At 54.1% G+C, this 19,700-nt stretch overlaps 1 protein-coding gene and 1 long non-coding RNA gene across 2 annotated transcripts in view; one reads left to right on the top strand and one right to left on the bottom strand.

Moving 5' to 3' along the window:
- The first annotated feature begins 6 nt into the window (after nucleotides 1-6).
- Nucleotides 7-19,700, top strand: part of LOC133227340 (uncharacterized) — a 23,441-nt gene continuing 3,747 nt past the window's right edge. Inside the window, exons 1-2 of the long non-coding RNA XR_009729799.1 lie at nucleotides 7-177; nucleotides 277-19,313. This is a non-coding gene — a long non-coding RNA (uncharacterized LOC133227340). The remainder of the gene's footprint in view (nucleotides 178-276; nucleotides 19,314-19,700) is intronic.
- ADIPOR1 (adiponectin receptor 1) lies at nucleotides 4,966-10,950 on the bottom strand. The gene is made up of 7 exons (XM_061381781.1): nucleotides 10,810-10,950; nucleotides 9,671-9,787; nucleotides 8,875-9,046; nucleotides 8,305-8,491; nucleotides 7,289-7,476; nucleotides 6,085-6,278; nucleotides 4,966-5,788 (listed from the first exon to the last, which is right to left on the bottom strand). Exons 1-7 carry the CDS (start codon nucleotides 10,948-10,950, stop codon nucleotides 5,660-5,662), a joined length of 1,128 nt encoding a protein of 375 aa, XP_061237765.1. The 3' UTR covers nucleotides 4,966-5,659.

Below are 19,700 nucleotides of genomic sequence, written 5' to 3'. Positions count from 1 at the left end.
GGTACCGCTGTCACGTGACCTCGGGCGCCGCGGGCGGGCCTGGGCGGAGCGGGTGGACGCCGCGCGCAGAGGGCGCGGGCCCCGGCACGTGTGCGGCCCGCGGCAAAGACTCCCTGAGACCACAGACCCTGGGGCCTCAAGGCGCGGCGACCCGAGAGGAGTGCGGAGGTTTCCAAGGTAGGGAGCTGGCCGCAGGGCGCGTTTCACCTGACGCGTTCAGGCGCCCTCTCACGTCGAGAAAACCCACCGAGCCGCCCCGTTTCCTCCCGTCCATAGTCCGCAGTGGCCTTTTCGGGCCGACCATCGCTGTGATGAGAATCCCGAAGCCCCGCGACCACGGACCTCGGCGTTCTCTGCGTCACAGTTGGGCCTGTGGCCACCGCCGCGCGATTCTCTGTTGCTTGCCCTCCGAGACAGTTACGTGGAAGGGGCCCTGGAAGCGGGACTCCGCCAGGGAGACTGCGAAGGACCTTAGACGTCCCGGGGGTCCTCAGGCCCCTGTCCGCTTCTGCTGCCTTTCACAGCTGCTGGGTGCTGAGCGTTCTGCTAGAAATTTTGCTTCTGATTGGTTTTGGCGCACTTATCTCAGCGCCTGCGAAGGGAATGAGGCCCCTTGATACTGTGCCTGTGAAGGTTTAAACCAGCTGTGCTTGAGTGTACCGTTTTCCTCTGTGGTGCCTTTGATTCTTCAGGGATAATAAAACTATGACCAAACGGGTAGCAGTCTAATAGTCTAATTTTGTGTAGTGTTTCCATCTCTCATGTAGTATCTCTGATCTAAAATTCTCTTGATTTCCATATTTCTGAGCGCAGGATTGATACAGGTTTTATTGGGGGCATTTTGTAAAAGTTCACCTGAATGATGAATGCAGATATCCTTTAACAGCGATTTTTGGGGTATATCTACCCGCTGTATATTCTCACACACATGAAAAAGGATGTGTGTTCAAGGCGGTTTGTGGATTGGATTGGGGACTGTTTCAGTGACGTGTGGTGCATCCATACAATTCAATACCACAAAGTTGTGACAGTGTACACTTCGCCATTAGTTGTGTAGAAGGGTTGGGAAAGATATAGTCATATTTGCCAGTATATGTATAAAAATTGCAGTTGGAAAGATACAAAGTACAGTAGCAAAAGAAATTTCTTTGGAGAGAGGAACTGGTTGTCTGGGAGACAGGGTGGGAGAGATTTTCTCCTCTACATATTTATGTGCCTTTTAAATTTTAGTCGTGTGGACTTAATGTATGTATAATTTAAAAATAATCCCTTGTCTTCTGGGTGCAGAATAGTATCTAGATGCTTTAATGATATTGCCTAATTCCTGGCTGCAAAACTAAGAGTTTTTCCAAGTATGAGAAGGAACTGAATAAAAGAGGCTTTGGTTTAGAAAAAGTCCTCTCCTTTTCCAGAGAAGTAAAAGATGGAGAAACTGCCAGCAAGAAAGCCAACACACCAAGGGGACTAGTCAGGCTTCTCCTGTTTTCTTCAAGGGTACAGCCCGAACATGTTTTGAGTCAAGTCACAGGGACACCATCCTCATGTGAGAATATTTCTAAACTTTGGATATCTGATTTGGTACCCTGCAGCCCAAACTGATTCTGGGTTCTTAGATCCATTGCTGGAGGGCTGTGTCTGGATGAGGTGAGTGGATCAGTCAGGTTCCACACATTGCCCTGCCCTTGTGTTTGGACTCCTGGGAGGACTCTGGGTGTTGACAGCTACTGAAGGGTTTCAGTAAGGGAAACATGGATGTGTTGTGGAGCTCTACTACATCAAGTACATCGAATGTGGTCAAATCTTGAAACCAGTTAGGCAGAGTGCACTGCATTTTTGTGCCATCAGAGCATGGCAGACAGGAGAATGTGCCTCATAATTATGAAATGTAATCACAGCAGGGCCCCAGCTGCTGCTTTGAAATTCATCGTGAGTTTGCTCCCAGCCCTAGCTCATGCCCCCAAGGGCTGGTTCCTGGTCCTGACTGAAGATAAGGCAGACACTGAGGAAGACACTTTCTGGGGAGATGGGACTCCTTTGTCAGCAGATTTTGGGTCAAGGACTTCTCCAAACACAGGGCGTTGCTGAACCTTTCTTAGATTGCAAGGCAGCAGATGTTCTACAACTCAGAGAAGGCGATGGCACCCCAGCCCAGTACTCTTGCCTGGAAAATCCCATGGACGGAGGAGCCTGGTAGGCTGCAGTCCATGAGGTCGCTGAGTGTTGGACACGACTGAATGACTTCACTTTCACTTTTCATTTTGATGCACTGGAGAAGGAAATGGCAACCCACTCCAGTGTTCTTGCCTGGAGAATCCCAGGGACGGGGGAGCCTGGTGGGCTGCCATCTATGGGGTCACACAGAGTCGGACACGACTGAAGTGACTTAGCAGCAGCAGCAGCAGCAGCAGTTCTACAACTAGAGATTAATTACTCTTCCCTAATTGTTTACCTGATTGGAAGAGGGTAGAGTCAGTCTTAGCTTTTATTCTTGGCCTTTCTTTAACCAGAACTCATCACTGTTTCTCTCATCATTTTTCTCCTATAGTGCCCTCAACAAATATTTAGGGAATGAATGAACCATAGCATGCAGTTAGAGAAAGAAGGTAATACCTGCTGCTGGTAGCAGAGTTGGTGAAGGCAAGGCTGGACTGTCAAATCAGGATTTTTAAATGACCCAAGGCTTTGAAACCTGGGGTTTAAGTCAGATCTGAACCTGGATTCAGATACTCTGATCCTGCCATCTTGTGAAAAAGTCTTGGTCTTTTAGGGCCTTAACATTTTTTCATCTGTGGAATGGGATACTACTACCTACTATTAAGGGTTAAAAATAAAAACACAAAATGACATATGGAAAGTGCAGAGGATTTCCCTGGTGGCCCAGTGGAGAGGAATCCGCTTGTCAATGCAGAAGACACAGGTTCGATGCCTGGTCCGGGAAGACCCCACAGGCCACAGAGCAGCTGAGCCCCTGCACCACAACTACTGAGCCTGCGCTCTAGAGCCCGGGGGTCGCAACTGCTGAAGCCTGTGCACCCAGAGCTTGTACTCTGCAGCTCTGTACTCTTCTGGTTTGGGAGAAGCCCCCAAACCAGCAGCCCATGCGATGAAGAGTAGCCCCCGCTTGCTGCAACAAGAGAAAGCCTGCACATGGCAACAAAGACCCAGCAGAGCCAAACATAAAGTACAAAGAAGATGCTCAGCAGATGTCCCCACTTAGACCCTTTCCCTGGTCCTGTCCACCAGCAATGAGGAAACATACACAGGGCCTCACCAACAGCTGCGGGTCTCTGTTTCCTCAAGTACAACACGGATGGAGCTGGGCCAGATGTGGTCCTTTCTGTACCAGTGGACGCCTCCGGGGGCCAGACAGGCGGCTGCCCTGCTGGGGAGGGCTGAGGGTGAGCCTCTCTAACGACTCGGCTGCCATCGGGCTGAGGTGGGCTGCTTCCACCGTGCAGCCCACAGCGCAGCCGTGAATGTTTGCACCTGCAGGTCAGCAGTTTGAGACTTCTGCACTCAGTTAATTCTGTGCATTTTTGAACAGCACATCAGTGCAGTCACACCAGATGTGGTATCTCTAAGTAGCCCTACTCCCTTCTCCTAATCTTGAGATTCAGCCTCATTGTCCTTACTGTAACTAGCTTTCATTGCTGAACTGTTTCATAAGAATAAACCAAGATTTATTTTTCCACTCAACAGTTCTGGACATTTGGCTTGTCTGCAGTATGTTGCTACTACATACAGCTACAATGAAACTTTTTAGTACAAGCTAAGTTTCTCAAGGGTAACTTTTTTAAAATGTGAGTTGTGACCCACTGATGAGTTATGAAACAACTTAATGAGTCAGAACCAGCATTAAAAAAATTTTTTAAGCATCCTCTGTGCTGGAAGCACTGGAGTGGCTTAACCACTGACTGCCAGGGAAGTCTCCCAGCATTTTTAAACAAAGTAACTAGGACAGATACCAGACGCAGCTCACGCTGTAGTGTTGTTTCGTACGTTTGAATGTTGTAACCTGTGTATACTCCACACATCCAAAGTGGTCCTATGGATGGTTCCCCAGCAGCATCTGGTCAGATCCACATCTGTACCAGCATGCAATCTTAGACTTTTCAGATTTTTTACTTTTTGGCTGCTCTGGGTCTCCTTGCTGGGCAGGGTTTCCTCTCGTTTCGGCGAGCGGGGGCTGCTGCCTAGCTGTGGCACGCAGGCCTCTCGTTGCGGTGGCTTCTCTTGTTGCCGAGCACAGGCTCCAGGGCACACAGGCTTAGTTGCCCAGAGGGATATGGATGTTCCCAGACCAGGGACTGAACCTGTGTCCCCTGCGTTGGCAGGTGAACTCTTAACCACTAGACCACCAGAAAAGCCCACCATCTTAAGATTTTTAATTTGTACCAATCTGGTAGGAGTCAGTTTGGTCTTATGTTTCCCTGATTAGCACTGGAGGCAGAGATCTGCTGGCCTCGTTAAAAGGATCATTTATTCACTTGGTTGTTCAAACTTGACTGCTGAAGTGAATCCAACTCTGTGACTTGTGAAGACTCCCGTGCGATACCTACACTAGCTCACGAGGACCACTGCAGGCCTTCGTATCCAGTGGACAGAATGCGGTCAGGCTGAGGACAGTGTATGCAAAGGCACGGAGGTGTGGAGTGACCTCCCGGTGAGACAGCCTTAATCACGGCAGTTTTCAAAGTCTACAGCATCTTGTGGCCTATGTTCACGCAGGCATCTTCTGGTTACGGAAGGCCGCCGCAGCACACTGACCACTCCAGGGCGCGTCTGTGTCCCCAGTAGAGACGGGCAGAGCGGCCTGGAGGAGCAGACCGTGGTCGGTCAGGCTCACTGGCCCACCCGCGCCAGCCTGCAGCACCTGGGATTCAGACTTGAGCCGCAGCAGAATCTGGACCGACTCTGCTGGCTTCAGTCCTCTGGAGTTGCATGCGAAGAGCAAGACCACACAGCTTTCAGAACGCCAAGTGTCTTCTGTACTTTATTATCATCATCGTCTTTGCATCAGGATACATAGCAATGGTAGCAGGTTTCTTTTTAAAGCTTAGTATTAAATATTAAATATCTTTCCCCACTTTACATTTTACATTACTCTGCCAAGAAAAAATTAAAACTCAAGTTATCTGAAGCCTGGACACACTTCCACGATGGGCCGGGCTGTGTAAAAGTCGGTGGCTTTGTTCTTCCTGCCGTGTGAGCAGGCCCAGGCCCGAGAAAGATGGGACCAGGTTATAATTGTTTTTGAAAAGTGTGCTACAAAAACGGATGGCCTGTTGTAAGCCAGGTTACAAAGTCAGGACAGGGGTGAGGGAGGGACAGTTTCTTCCAGAAACGGAATTTCTGAAGTCCCAGTCCATCGCTTCTCCCCAGAATGGAGCGAGGAGGGCTCAGAGCTCACCGTGAGCTTCCCAGCCCCGTCTCTGGGGGGGCGGCCGGGGGCAGGGTGGCCGCACCTGCCCCGCCCCTTTCTCAGCGAGGGAATGGAGTTTATTGCCCAGGGAGTGTGAAGTGGGCCGAAGCTTGGTCGATACGGAATTCTCTAAGAGGTTTCTTCTAGAAACAGACAACTCAGACTCTTCCTCTCACTTCAGCAAAGAAGTTATTTTAAAAGCACTTGGGAAGTTCCTCCTGCGCCCTTGGGGGTGGCTCAGAGGAGGGAGTCGTCAGTACAGCCCCCTTCCAGGCCGTATCGGAACTCCTGAAGGTTGGAGACCCCGTAGAAGTGGACGAAGGCGGCTGCCACCACCAGGACATGGAAGATCTGATGAGACTGGAACTGCAGGGACGAGAGAGAAGCTTTAGGGCGATGGCAAGGAGACCTGGAGGAAGCAAGAGAAGGCACTCGCCTCTTCTAGTTCCTCCGCAAAATTTTCTGCACCATAAAACCGATACGTTTGTTGTAGGAAAAAAAACGTGTTAAGTCCTGTCAGGGATTCACCCACCCACACGCACCGGTGTGAGCAGGGACACGCGTCACCCCAGACACCACCTGCCCGTCTCTCTCCGCCTCTGACCCTGACCTCCACCTTCAGGCAGTCTCACCACCACAGCCCTGCGAAGAGTCATTCTTACCCATATGTCAAATTTTCCAGGGAAGAAGCGCTCAGGAATGCGTGCAGCATAGAGGCCGGCTCCGGTGATGTACATCACAGCCATGAGGAAGAACCAGCCCATCTGGCCCACCGTGGTGGCCTTGACGAAGCCCTCCGCGATCGTGAAGTGCATGGTAGGCACGACGCCGCTCAAGCCAAGCCCCAGGAACACCCCTGAGCAGACGGATGGAGCGCGTCAGGCACAGGGACAGCCCTGCTGCCCTGCTCTGATACAAGTTACTTTCTGGTGAACAGCATGTGTTCAGGAAATTTTGCACAAGATGGAGAGCCATCATCAGATGCTTCTTCAACGTCCAGAGTGGGAAGGAGGCTGGGTAAATGCTGACATAGCCATTCCCTCCTATGGAGCACCAAGAACAAACAGCTTGTGTTCCTTATTATCTGTTAAGCAGCCTAGGCGACCATGTATGTCAGAACTCTGATGGCTGCCTTGGCTACAAAACCGATGGTGAGCCCTCAGGCGGTTTGCCAGCCAGAGACGAGTAGGACAGGCGTCCCATTAAGAGCACAGAAGACGTAAGGAATAGGAGTCTGACCTCCTGAGGAGACAGACCTAGGTGAGAAGTCATAAGAGAAAGAGCAGATGGCGCCCGCTCCACACCAGGCCCCTGCGCACGGCTGCTGGGCGGGGCTCCACTTCACCTCTGCAGACGCCCTGGGTGAGGCACCATTGGCTGGTACTCAATGAATAGTTAACTCTCTTAAATGAGGGTTAAACCACAGCGATGTTAAGTCTCAAGGGACTGGAAACAGTGGTAATTGACGTGTGGCTGCAGTAAAGCTGGAGCCTGGACAAGACACCAGGAAGGGGCTCCTGCTCACAGCGACCCCATTCCTCAACACAGCTCGTGCTCAAGGTGCTTTCTCTACCAAGCCACGCCTTTAATCCCCTTAGGAAAAGAACTCCAGCTGAGCTGGAGACTGTGCTCGTACATTTCTTAACTTCCTCAAGCCAGATGTAAGAGTAGTCTTTTCTGCATTTTAATTACTGTCCTTTTAACATTTCACTGAAATAGTATGAAACTTGCAGGGAATTGAGCTTTGAAAATTCATGCTGTTTTTAAAGTTCTAAACACAGATCAGGGTCTGGGTGGGGCCCAGGGCTGACCCCTGAGGCTTGAGGTCCAGACACCTACAAGGGCACACCCTGCCTTGCGACCCACCTGCTCTTGTCTGCCGGTGCTTGGGCGTGGCAAACCGGTCCCACTGCGCCACGATGATGGCGGAGATGCCCAGGACGCAGACGATGGAGAGGTAGATGAGCCGCGGCTGTGGGGAGCAGTAGAAGGAGTAGTAGAGCCAGGGCACGAAGCTCCCCATGATCAGCAGGGCGATCCCTGAATAGTCCAGCCTGAAAGAGCCACAGAACGGAACGGCCAGTGGGAGGCGAGCTCAACTGGCCTCAGGTTCGACCGGAGCCCCTCACTCCCCACGTGGTCCGGCCTGGGTCCTGACTCAAACCCCCACACGGTCAGGCACTCCTGTTTGGGGCACGTTTGAAGGGCATCCCTTTGCCCTGGCTGTCAACAGCCACACCCCCTCACAGACACTCAGGAGCTCCATCCATCACAATCCAGCCAGGCCCCAACTTCCACGCAGGAAGGACCGAGTATTCCCCAGTTCTGACAGTTCTAAAGCCAAAACCCTTATAATGGGAGTATTACTAAAGGGGGTAGAGTTCTCTTTTAGTTGGCTTTTTAATGATAAAAATGTATTACTTGTTACTGGTGTTATTGAGAAAAACAAAACTCAGCAACACTTCCAAAACCAAAAATAACAACAACAGAAACAAGCAAACAGAAGCCCAGGCTCAGGCTGGGGAGGATGGGCGCCTGGGGCTCCTGATAAGCTTTCCTGGCTGGTGGGTGGGTGCGCCCGCAGGGGGCGGCGCCCTGACAGGAAGGGGGCGCGGCTGGGCGCTCTGTGCGGGAGAGCACCGCCAGCCTCTGGACGGCACTGCGCGGGGACAACGTCTACCCACAGCGGGCTTTGTCTATGGAGGAGGCTGCGTGAGCATTTTCAGGACAGACTTAAGAGAAAAGCTTCCTGACCCTCTCACACCCACAAAACATCAGGGAATCTTGAGGAGGCACTGCCGTCGCCAGGACCCCGCCAGCACCCGGGTCACAGGGCGTGACAACAGCACGTGGTCCTTCCCCACCGCCATCCTGTGACTCACTTGGAGAAGGTCCGGGAGACTTTCTCTGAATGACAGTAGACAGTGTGGAAGAGCCAGGAGAAGCTGAGGCAGAGCACTGCTCCCAGGAAGAACATCCCGAACACCACCTTCTCCTGGAGGGGGGCCATGAAGTACATGTTTGGCCTCAGCATGGTCAGGATTCCCAGGAAAAGAAACAGCACGAAACCTACAGCAGAGAAAGAAGCAAAGTCCGAGGAAAACGGGAACATGTGACGGGTTAAACCAGCCCTGATGCCACAGGCTGAGCTGCGGGGACCCAGAGACCCAGACAAAATAGGGCGTCTGCTGAAATGCTGACGCTTCGTTTAGACGCTGGATCGCTGACGGGGCACAGCCGCCAGCCCCGGGACAGTTCTGACCACAGAGGACTTCCGTTCCGATGTCTTCCCCCGCTTGCACACCAGTGATGAAGGGCCCTGCGAGCTCCCAGCCAGTGTAAAGACACCGCCAGCTCCCTCATAGTCACAACAACGTCTCCTTCCCATGGACAAAGGCCACACAACTCCTGGGCAAGAAGCAGACGAGCCCGACGTCCCCCAGAGCCCTCACCAAGCAGGTGCGTCCAGATGTTGCCGGTCTCCGTGTGGATGCGGAAGATGCTCCTGAAGCAGGCGCGGAAGGAGGGCATGGGCGGCCGGTGGCCGTGCAGTAGGTAGTCGTTGTCCTTCAGCCAGTCCGGGAGCACGTCGTACGGGATGACCCTCCAGCGGCCCTCCCAGACCTGCAACCACACGCGCGCTAAGCGGGCTGGGAGCCCGCCTCCCCAAGGCCGCTGCGTGCAGGAGAGCATCCACCGGGCTCCGTAGGGTCCCGGGGAGCGGTGGGGGCCAGCCCGGGGCTCAGACGCCAGGACAGCGGGAGCGAGGCTGCCCCTGGACCCCCGCATAGTGTCTTTGTTCTTGTGTCAGGAAGCTTATCTGGATGTGCTTGGCTGAGCAGGTCAGAATGTGGCAGGACCTCCTCTCAGCCTCTTGGGAAATACACATTTACCGCTCCCCCCACACTCTGGTGGCTGTCATCGTCCCTCCTTGAGCAGCTAAGTTCTCACTGTGTTGAGACTGACTTTTCAGAGCAGGAGTTCTTAACGTAGGACGTAAAGACAACGGACAGTGTCCAGAGAGCCGGTGAGCAAGTTTAGTATCAGAACTTGTGACTCTCACCCGTGGAAATCAGATATTTTCATGTTAGTTTTGCAGATATCAGTTTCTACTCGTCACCACTCAGAAATGACAAGTTCTGATAACACAACTCGTCATGAATGTGTGTTCAGTGTGTTGATAAAGGTGCGGTGCTCCCGACTCAGCCCCGGGCGGGTGAGCCTGCTCCCTCCCCACCAGGACAGGACCTTGTACACGAACTCCTCCATCTTCTCCATGGCGTGGTGGGCCTGCAGGGGCAGTGTGAGCACTCGCACCTCTTCCTCCTCCTCCTGCGGCCCTGGGCAGGCCTGCTCCTCCTCGGCCTGCGGGGAAGGGGAGAGTGGCTGCAGCCCTGGACGGCCTGGGGACGCACATGTCCAGCGCCCGCGAGCCAGGCCACGCCGCCCACTGCCCGGCCTCTCCTGCACACAGGCCTCGGGTCTGCTCTCCAGAAGCAGGATGGTGCCTGAGTTTGCGACATCACAAGCGCTGGGGGAGAGTGCGCCGCAGCGCCTGGGGGAGAGGCCGAGGGAGCTGGCGCTCAAGGCGCAGGGTCAGAAGCCCAGGCCTGCACTCAGGCCCTGGCAGCCCACCTCTGTCTCCAAGACGGTGGCCCTTAGCTTCCCCCAATTTCCCAAACACTTCCTGTACAGACCGCTGAACGAGGAGGAATAAGACAGAGGCTCAGAGATCCGCTAAGACTCTCAATCTGATCGGTGCCCCGTGCACCGGCCCTGGGGCCCAGTGTCCAACTGCTGCGGGAGAAGCCGGGCCTCAGAGCTGGCTCCATAGAAGCAGCAGCAGGAGGGCCTGAGAGGGCTCACCTCAGGGGAGACCTCCAGAGCCGAGGCAGGGAGGGCAGTTCCTCCACAGGGCGGATTTTCCTCCTGCGATGCTTCCTCTTAGATCTCATGATAGAGGAACCGCCCCCCACCCCCGCCAGATTCATCCTCTGTCCGTCTGGGCACAGAGTCCCTGGTCTCCCTCAGAGTGGGGATGCTACTGGAGTTTTGCTCAGGCAAAACGAAAAGCCCACTTGGTTGTATATGAGGCCCTGCCAGGCGCCTCCAGGCACGGGGCCTTCTCTCCCCCTTCCGCCCCTTGGGGACTCTGAAGAATGAGATAAAGCAGCCAGGTGCAGCCTCCACAGCAGCCTGGGGCAGCACCTGCTCCTCCCACGAGCCTTTCAGCTGGCCGAAGAGGCAGGGATTTTCGATGGTATATGGAGCCTGGCCTGATCTGGGCTGACTGCTTCCGGCCTTCCGTCAGGACAGACAGTCCAGGGTGCTGTGGCTCTGGGGAGACCGACAGGTCTCAGGAGAGGCTGACCAGGGAGATGACTTACTTTGGTTGGGCTGGTGACCGCCCGCTTGCCCTTCTCCTCGAGCAGGGGTCCCAGCTCGGCCAGCTCCACTGTGTCAGCCGCCCTGTTGCTAGCGGGAGCCCCGTTGCCCTGGGCCACCGCGGGTCCCTTGTGAGACGACATCAGGATGGTACCTCGGGGCCCTCCGGCTTCAGCCTGGGGAGAGTGGGGTCTCTTGGCCTCAGGGGCCAGAGAGCTCCCTGTGACGGGGACACTGGAAGCAAACACAGACACGGGGTTGACAGCTTATCCTTCTGACGTCTCATTTCTGAAGTCAATACTGAGAAAGAGACAGCCCCTCACTCATACCCTCTCCAGTCCCAGAGGCCAATTAACTGCATCTCTCCTCCTCTGTACCATCAGCCTTTACTGAGGCTTCACTAACCTTAAAGGCTGAAAACCTAGTTGCTTCAAAAGATTTGTGTGTTTTGCACCAAACTGTTACCCCAGAAAAACAGCTACCCACCCCACATCCCTCCCACAAACACAGAGCCTGTTCAATGAGCCCAGTTTATCCCGGTTCCCAGAGCTGGCCCTGGAAAAGCCTGGCTCCGAGACTGAGCAGCAAAAAGAGGAAGCCGACGCCTGGCTGTAATCACCACGGGCCACCCAGGCTTAGAAATGAACCAACTGCCAACTGAGCTCAGCGGGCTTTACCTACAAACACCCTGAAACGTGCGCGCCGCCTACAAAAGTGGGCCGAGGGTGGGCTGGCGGTCTGGGGGTTACCTTCCCTGCACGGTTTACTGTTTCTGTTGGAGGATCACCGCCCAGCTCCGTGAGGAGAGCGCACTGTGCTCACAGCCCTGTCTTGCAGCAGCAGTAACTCACCTGGCCGTGGGAGGCTGAAGACACAAGGCAGCCCACCCTTGCCCTGCCACCAAACTGGCTCAGCACGGGCCTGTCTCAGCGACCACAGTTCATAACTTGGGCCCCACTCCAAAGAGCTTTGGAGCTGAGACGGCACGCAGACCCTGAAGGAGGCAGTCTTTAATCAGGCCTCAGAAAGATAAGATGAACATTTAAAGGAGGGAAAAGTGCCCCAAGACTTCCGACTCCCCGCTCCCAACAAAGGAATTTACTGCTCACAGCAGCAGCAGCCAGAATAGTAACATTTTCCTGCACTGGTCACCTGAGCCCTGGGAGCCACCAGGCAATGCAAAGACGGCCAGGTGACACCTGCACGGAGTGAGCTGCCCTCGGGGAGGAAGCAGAGCTCGGGGGCCACCACTTTCGTCAGGGCGGTCAGCGCAGCCTCGCTCCCGAGAGGGCGGAGTCTACCTCCAGTGTCCACTGCGCGTCCAGCTTTGACATGTGTACCTATGCTTTTACCCAAGAGTCATCTCGATTCCTTCTCAGAGATTATGACCGGATCTATGTAGTCAGGTAGGGCAGCCGGCAAATTTCAAAATAGTCATGCCAGGCTCAGCCATCAGCACAGCTGAGAGCTGCAGGCGGCGGAGAGCTAGTTCAGGAGAGCAAATGGCCGTGACTCCGTCCACAGACCCTGCTGTGGTGCCGACATACAGGCAGTGGCTCCTCCACACACGCAGGACTCCGACAGGAAAGATGCCAGCCCACAGCTACAGCCAACGCCTGAGCCCCAGGAGAACAGGAAGCCAGAGGCCCACGAAACCCTCAAGAGACAGGCGGCCCACGTGAGCAGAAACACTGGGCAATCTCTTTCAATAGGCTGACCACAAAACACATTCCTCAAACTGAAGTACTCCCGAACAACTTTAGGAAGAAACAATTTACACTGCAGTGAAAAATACAGATAGCTTTGGGCATCCCAGAAAAGTATGAAAAGGGGAATATACTTAGCTAGAATACAGTACTTGAGAGGCGGCCACTAGGGTTAAAAAATAGATATTTTCTCAGGTTCTGGGATGCAGTGCTACACAGATGACTAATTTATACATATCCCTGCTTGTGGTCAGAACCTGTATTTCAGAATAGATGGAAGAATGACGGAGGCAGCATTCCCGCCAGCAAGCATGTGACGCTAGCTAAGGCGTTAGGCGCTTGCGCCTCTGGGCCGCTCTCTGTCCCCCTCCCCAGAGCAGCCAACACACCCCCGGAACACTTAACAAACGCACTTGGTGCCAGCACCCTAAGGCACTTTAAGGTTCTGTGCAAAACCCCACGTCCCACAAGTCGCTGTCCGGAAGGAGCTTGTAATCCGGTGGCATGAGGTCGCCCGCGGCATGCGCAGAACCAGTGACGGCATGACTGCTCCAACAGGACAGCGCGGGGAGAGCCCTGGACGGGGACGGCGCACACCCAGTGCAGGTGAGTGCTGTGGCCTGTCTCGCCAGTGGGAGTGAGAATGATACACATTTTACGTTGGGCAGTCAGGGCCAGAGAGCAGGCGCAGACTCCACCCTGGCACGCTTCCTAAGTTCCTCACTGGGTCTGACGCTCTCACACCCTCAAGTCCAGCGTCCTCCTAGGAGGACCTCAGTCTTGCGGCAATCTTCAAAGGCTTTCCTCGTTCAGTGGAAACCGCCTCCTGTCGCTTCTGAGCCCCTCTGGCTCCCACACCCCACCCCCAGCATTATCTCTAGACCCAGAGTCACTAACTCTGACAGGCGCCCGTTAACTCACAAGCCAGGCACCAGTTACAGCTCCTCACACAAGACACATCACCACGCCTCACAGAGCAGACAATGACGCTCAGCGGAGCTCATGTCACCATAGCAGAGTCCACTGTCCAGCGGGGTCTTCTAAGCTAGCAACACAGGGGCAGGAAGGGAGGGAAAGGGGGCAGAGGTCTGGTAAGAAAGAAGAGCAAGTACAGCTGGAACCTGAAAGTCCACTCGGCAGGGTAGGCCTCTCCCAGGCGGCTGGCGGTTGGGACAGGTGAGCCTGTCGGTGTCCGCTGCGCCACGTCAGCACCAGCCGCTGGGGTGTGAGGATGGACTCCGCGAGCACTCAGAGCCAGATGGGCTTCACTTTCCCACGAGCTTTGCTTCTGATTTTTTAATATTTCAAGGGTTTCTTCTTAAACTTTTTTAAAGATGAATTATGTTTATTTATTTATGGCTGTGCTGGGTGTCTTGCTGCGCGGGCTTTCTCCAGTTGCGACGAGCAGGGGCTCCCCTCTGGTTGCGGGGCGCAGACTCTAGGCCGTGCGGGTTCAGTAGCTGCTGACTGCGGCTGCGGTGCTCCTGGCTCTGGAGCGCAGGCTCAGTAGTTGTGGCGCCCGGGCTTAGCTGCTCCTTGGCGTGAGGGATCTTCTTGAACCCGTGTCTCCTGTGTTGGCAGGTGGATTCTTTACCACTGAGTCACCAGGGTGGCCCTCACAAACTTTCCTATCTTTATATATTTTAGAGGAAACACGCGTCTTCTCAAAATCGCCACACCCAATAAAGCAATTATAACTGGGCCAAACTCCACTGAGTGCATTTTTGATGGGATTTATTTAATTCAAGCTAATAAATCTTTACCACTAAGCTCTCCAGCTGGATAGCCCTGTGACATTAGAGGGTTAGGGCTGTGGAGGCAGGGGCTGCCTGCGCCCTATAAACAAGACTATCTGGCGCCAAACTTGGGGAAGAACTGATTCTTAGTGGCCAGCCTTTGTTGGTGACTTTATTTCCCTCATACTTTTGGAGACATTTATTTTGTGCACCAGTTCCCAAGTTTTTCACATTATAGTACACTCCTTCTCAGGAGTCAAAGGCACAGAACTTCTAGAAATTTTTAATCTAGGGTCCCTGGGTCCTTGGAGGTTCCACAAGTTAAGCTCCTTCTTACGCCTACCTGGCTCTCACAGTAAAGCAAGACTTGTTCCATCGCGTCTGACTCTCTGCAACCTCATGGACTGTAGCTCTCCAGGCTCCTCTGTCCATGGAATTCTCCAGGCAAGATACTGGAGTGGGTGGCCATTCCCTTCTCCAGGGGATCTTCCTGATCCAGGGATCAAATCCACATCTGCACTGCAGGAGGATTCTTTTTTTTTTCTTTTCAATGATGTATGCAGAGTTTTTTTTGTACAGCACACACATCAAGGACCAGTTTGCTGTTAGATCGCTGCGGATGCAGTCCCAGCAACAGGCAGAAAACCCAACGACCACAGTGCCAGAAGTAAGTGTCCATTCACATTCGGTGAACTTGTCCTCATCAGCAGAAAGACTGAGCCAAGCAACCGTGATTTCTGTGCTGCTGCTGCTGCGTCACTTCAGTCGTGTCTGACTGTGCGACCCACAGACGGCAGCCCACCAGGCTCTGCCAACCCTGGGATTCTCCAGGCTAGAGTACTGGAGTGGGTTGCCATTTCCTTCTCCAAGGAGGATTCTTTACCACTGAGCCACCAGGGAAACCCAAGACAAGACTAGTCAAAGCACTAAGGACAAAGAACACGGTCACCTTCTCTACTCTGTCAGGGAAGGTGGTTGCACAGCACTGCTGGGGGGAAATGAGTCAAGGCAGAGGCTTCTGTTTGAAAACTACTGAATTGCAACAATGGAGCCTCAGCTTTCCTATTTAAGTACAAGTGTCACTGACTTAAGAGTCTGCAATGAAAAACCAGAATCTAACTTTCTCTGTAGCTCTTCTCCAGGTAAAGCTATCTCAACAGAAATAGGTCTTTTTTGAATCCCAAACAGACAGGTAAGCTTTCCAAATGCCATAACACAAGGTAAAGTAAACAGGAATGTGAAGGCACTTCATGCTGCTGCTGCTAAGTCGCTTCAGTCGTGTCCAACTCTGTGCGACCCCATAGACGGCAGCCCACCAGGCTCCCCTGTCCCTGGGATTCTCCAGGCAAGAACACTGGAGTGGGTTGCCATTTCCTTCTCCAGTGCATGAAAGTGAAAAGTGAAGTCGCTCAGTTGTGTCGGACTCTTAGCGACCTCATGGACTGCAGCCTACCAGGCTCCTCCGTCCATGGGATTTTCCAGGCAAGAGTACTGGAGTGGGGTGCCACTGCCTTCTCCGAGGCATTTCATACCAGCCCTTGATTTTAATACCTCGCTTTTAAGTACAGTCAACCATGATATGGTAACTGTATACTGTGAGAGCCCCGATGAAACAGAAGTAAATGAGGTACATGTCTAAAAGCGAATCACTAGGAACCAGTTTGCCTCGAGGGCACTTTCAAGGATCTTTTCAATCTAAGCCAGCTAAAACTTCATACACAGTAACCATGCCCCCAACATTTCTGAGCAGGAAAAGGCAATTAACCTTGAAAATAGAGAAAGGAACACAGTCCAGTGGGCGACATGAGGGACAAATGGACATTAAGGGCAAAACCTAACAACTCTGATGGATACCAGCACCAGAAAACACCCCACCAGTACTGACGAAACTTCTGCATGTAAAGATGACTGCGGTTTTCCCTGGTGGCTCAGGCGGTGAAGAATCCACCTGCAATGCAGGAGACCTGGGTTCAATCCCTGGGTTGGGAAGATCTCCTGGAGAAGGGAAAGGCTACCACTCCAGTATTCTGGCCTGGAGAGTCCCATGGACTGTATAGTCCATAGGGTCGCAAAGAGTCACACACGACTGAGCGACTCTCTCTAACTTCACTTAGTTCACCAGTATGATCGCCAGTAGGTGGGGCAGTGTTGCAAGTGTGTCAAACAGTTCCTTTTCGGCTTTACGTGAAAGAAGTCAAGGAAATTTCTGAGGGAAATAAAGAACAGACTTATTGGCCTAGAAAGAAGTGAAAATTTCTTTACCTGTCCACAAATAAGCGTGGCATTGTGGCTACAGAGACAAGGCAAAAAGAGGAGTCTGGCCTCAATTTTAAGAGGCGGCAACAACTTATCTGTTCTTCTAGTACCACTACAAGGCTAAATGCCAGAAAGTGCTGGAGGAATTCACAAGAAAAGCTCAGTTTGAGCTGGAATATCGGGAAAGGTTTTGTGGAAGATTTTAAGAAAGGATTTTGATAGGTAAAGATAGGATCAAAGCATTCCTGAGGGTAGTGCTGTGAACCTGGGCAAACTCAAAAGAACAGATTCCCCAGGGCAGCGAATAATCCACTTTCCACAAGGAAATCTTGGAAAGGCAATGTGAGGCCAGACAAGAAACTGAAAAAAAGTGAAAGTGAAGTCGCTTCAGTTATGTTCAACTCCGTGCAACCCCATAGACGGCAGCCCACCAGGCTCCCCCGTCCCTGGGATTCTCCAGGCAAGAACACTGGAGTGGGTTGCCATTTCCTTCTCCAGGGGATCTTCCTGACCCAGGGATCGAACACAGGTCTCCTGCATTGCAGGCAGATGCTTTAACCTCTGAGCCACCTGGGAAGCCCAAGAAGAAACTGAAGACGGTCTAAAAGCTAAAATCCGCCGTGCACTTTACCCATTAGCAGCGGGAGCCCAGTGGGAGGGTGCGCCCTTGTCTGAGTTCTCCACCTGCACGCAAAGCAGTTGCTTACAATCTCTGTTTATCCCCTGGGCATCGGATAGTTTCTTGGCCCCTGAGAACAGAATGCTTTCAGATTCTACTCAACAATTAGGTACAGTTTCGTGGAGACCTGCCCTAAGATGGCTGCTTACAGGCAACACAACAGTCCTTAAGACTGATGCCCCAAGTACACGGAAGTTACTCCTGGGGTGAAGAAATTCCAGGGCTGCAATCCGTGTGTCAGCGCCCCGCCTGAATCCCAGCACTGCGTGGACACTTCCAAACAGCAGCAGCAGCAGCTGTGCCACAGGAGGTGATGCAAGCCTACCTCTCGGTAAACAGCCGTAAACAGACCCCAGAGCCCCTTCACTTCAGAGAGAACCAGTCAGTCCAGTGCTCGCTTGATTCAAGCGGGAGCCTATACATCCTTCCCCTGCTGTGTCTTCTCCCTCCGTGGGGGAAACGCCAGGTTAACCTAGCAAAGCACTCTCCAGGCCTCCTGTTGCTCCTCTGACACCTGAAGCTCCCTAAATGAAATTCGCCTTGTCCGTTTCCCACTCGCCTGCGTAGCGCCGGAAACCGAGAGGAAACGTATCTTCCACTAAAAACTGAAGGCTTGACCAAAAACCTCAAACATAGGATGGCACCTATGAGAGATTTCTGAGGGAATGAAATTTCCTTTTTCCCCAAAGTACTTTAGATTTCGCTCACATTGCAGCATTTAGGGCCACCTTACACACAGGCCAACCGTCCACCAGCCTCCCCTTCCCCGCCGCCAAGGTGGGGGCACTGTCACGGTCTAGTAACCGCGGGGCTCCTCGGGCTACCGAACGCGGGGGCTCCCAGCCCCTCGGCGCTCGCCACGCGCGGTCCTGGGACCAGGCTCAGCTCCGGCCTGGCGGGCCCGAGCCGGAGCCTGAAGCCCGACGTCTCGCCCTGGCGACTGGGGGGGCACGGCCGCCACCGCGGCTGTTGACAGCGGGGGACGCGACTCGCACGGGAGGGGCCGGGAACGTGGACAGCTGACGCGCTGAGGCCGGAGGAGCGGCTGGCCCCGAGCAGGGGTCCGGGGGCCCTGGGGACGTCCGGGCGGTCCAGCCCTACGGCAGCTGCCTCAGGCCCGCGCCGAGACTCCCGTGGGGAGCCCGCCCTCCGGCCGATCCCCGCCCTCCGGCCTGCTCGCCATCGAGCCCAGGGGAACTTACGGCGGGCGGAGGGCTGCGCTGGGGGACGCGGCGCCGGCGCTACATCCCGCGTCGCTGGAGACGGCCTGCGGCCGAGCTGCCCGGATTTTCTGCGCCCTCCCGGGGCCGGAAGGGGCGCGCAACCGCAGGGCGTCACCTCCGCGAGAGCGTCACGTCCTCTCAGACGCGCGGCTCCCGGCTCTCGCGAAGCCCAATCACAGGCCGGCCCCTTGGTCCCGCCCCCAGACGGCCCCGCCCCTCCACCTGACCCCGCCCTCTACAGCCCGGAGATCTTTGTTGTTGTTCAGCCGCTAAATCGTGTCTCACCCTGCGACCCCATGGACTGCAGCACCCCCAGACTCCTCTGTCCGGCAATCTTTCCGCAGTCCGGACCACAAGCCCGCCCCCTCGGCCCCGCCTTCCCCTTGTGGGCCCCGCCCCTCCTGGCGGCCCCGCCCCTTCGCGGCAAGACGGCGCCTCACGTCCCAATCGCAGGTCCTCTCCCCTCGGCCCCGCCTCCCGAGCACCGGCCCTGCGCCCTCGCTCTGCTCCAATCGTAAACCTTCCCTCGCAAAGCCTAGCCGGAACCACACTCCACAAGTTGCTAACCTGTGCTCCCGTTGAGGAAGGAATTTCTGGGAATTAGACTGAGCCCTGCGAAGCCATGCTGAATTTCCTATCCCGCACCTGTCCTCTAGGCTGGGCACTTCTTAATCCCTCTTCTTCAACCTCATGGCCCCTCCTTCCTTTCTGCAAATATTTACTGAGGTCCCCACGCGTGTGAGGCACGAGGCCAGCAGGTTCCTGGTCAGGAATAGTGGCGCGGCTTTGGCTGGACTTTCTTGCGGACTCCCTGCTCTGGCCCCGGCTCCGGCTGAGGCTGGATGGGGACCACAGGGTGCTGCAGCCGCCATCTGGGGGCGTGACACCTCATTTGTCACAAGGCTGGTAAGTGATCAGTCTATTCAAGATGCAGAGACAGGGTGGTTTATTATAATCCTGATCCTTTAGGGTCTTTTCCAATGAGAAGAGCCGACTCAATGGACGTGAGTTTGAGCAAGCAGTGGGAGTTGGTGATGGACAGGGAAGCCTGGCGTGCTTCAGTCCATGGGATAGCAAAGAGTTGGACACGACTGAGCGACTGAACTGAATGGATGCTTCAGGGCAGTGGGAATAATTCTCCAGGTGCTGGTTAAAACTGTAGGCTCTGGAATCACATAGACCCAGGCTTCCATCGCTGGCCTTTGACCTTGAGCACATTTTTGAACCCTCCATGATAAGTACCTCGTCTGAAAAATAGGAATAAAACACTGCTGTCTCGTAGGCTCTTTGTCA

The sequence above is a fragment of the Bos javanicus genome, chromosome 16 (genome assembly GCF_032452875.1).
Source record: "Bos javanicus breed banteng chromosome 16, ARS-OSU_banteng_1.0, whole genome shotgun sequence".
Classification (NCBI taxonomy): Eukaryota; Metazoa; Chordata; class Mammalia; order Artiodactyla; family Bovidae; genus Bos; species Bos javanicus.
Note: the sequence above shows the minus strand (reverse complement) of the source record. Positions and strands in the feature narration are given on the sequence as shown.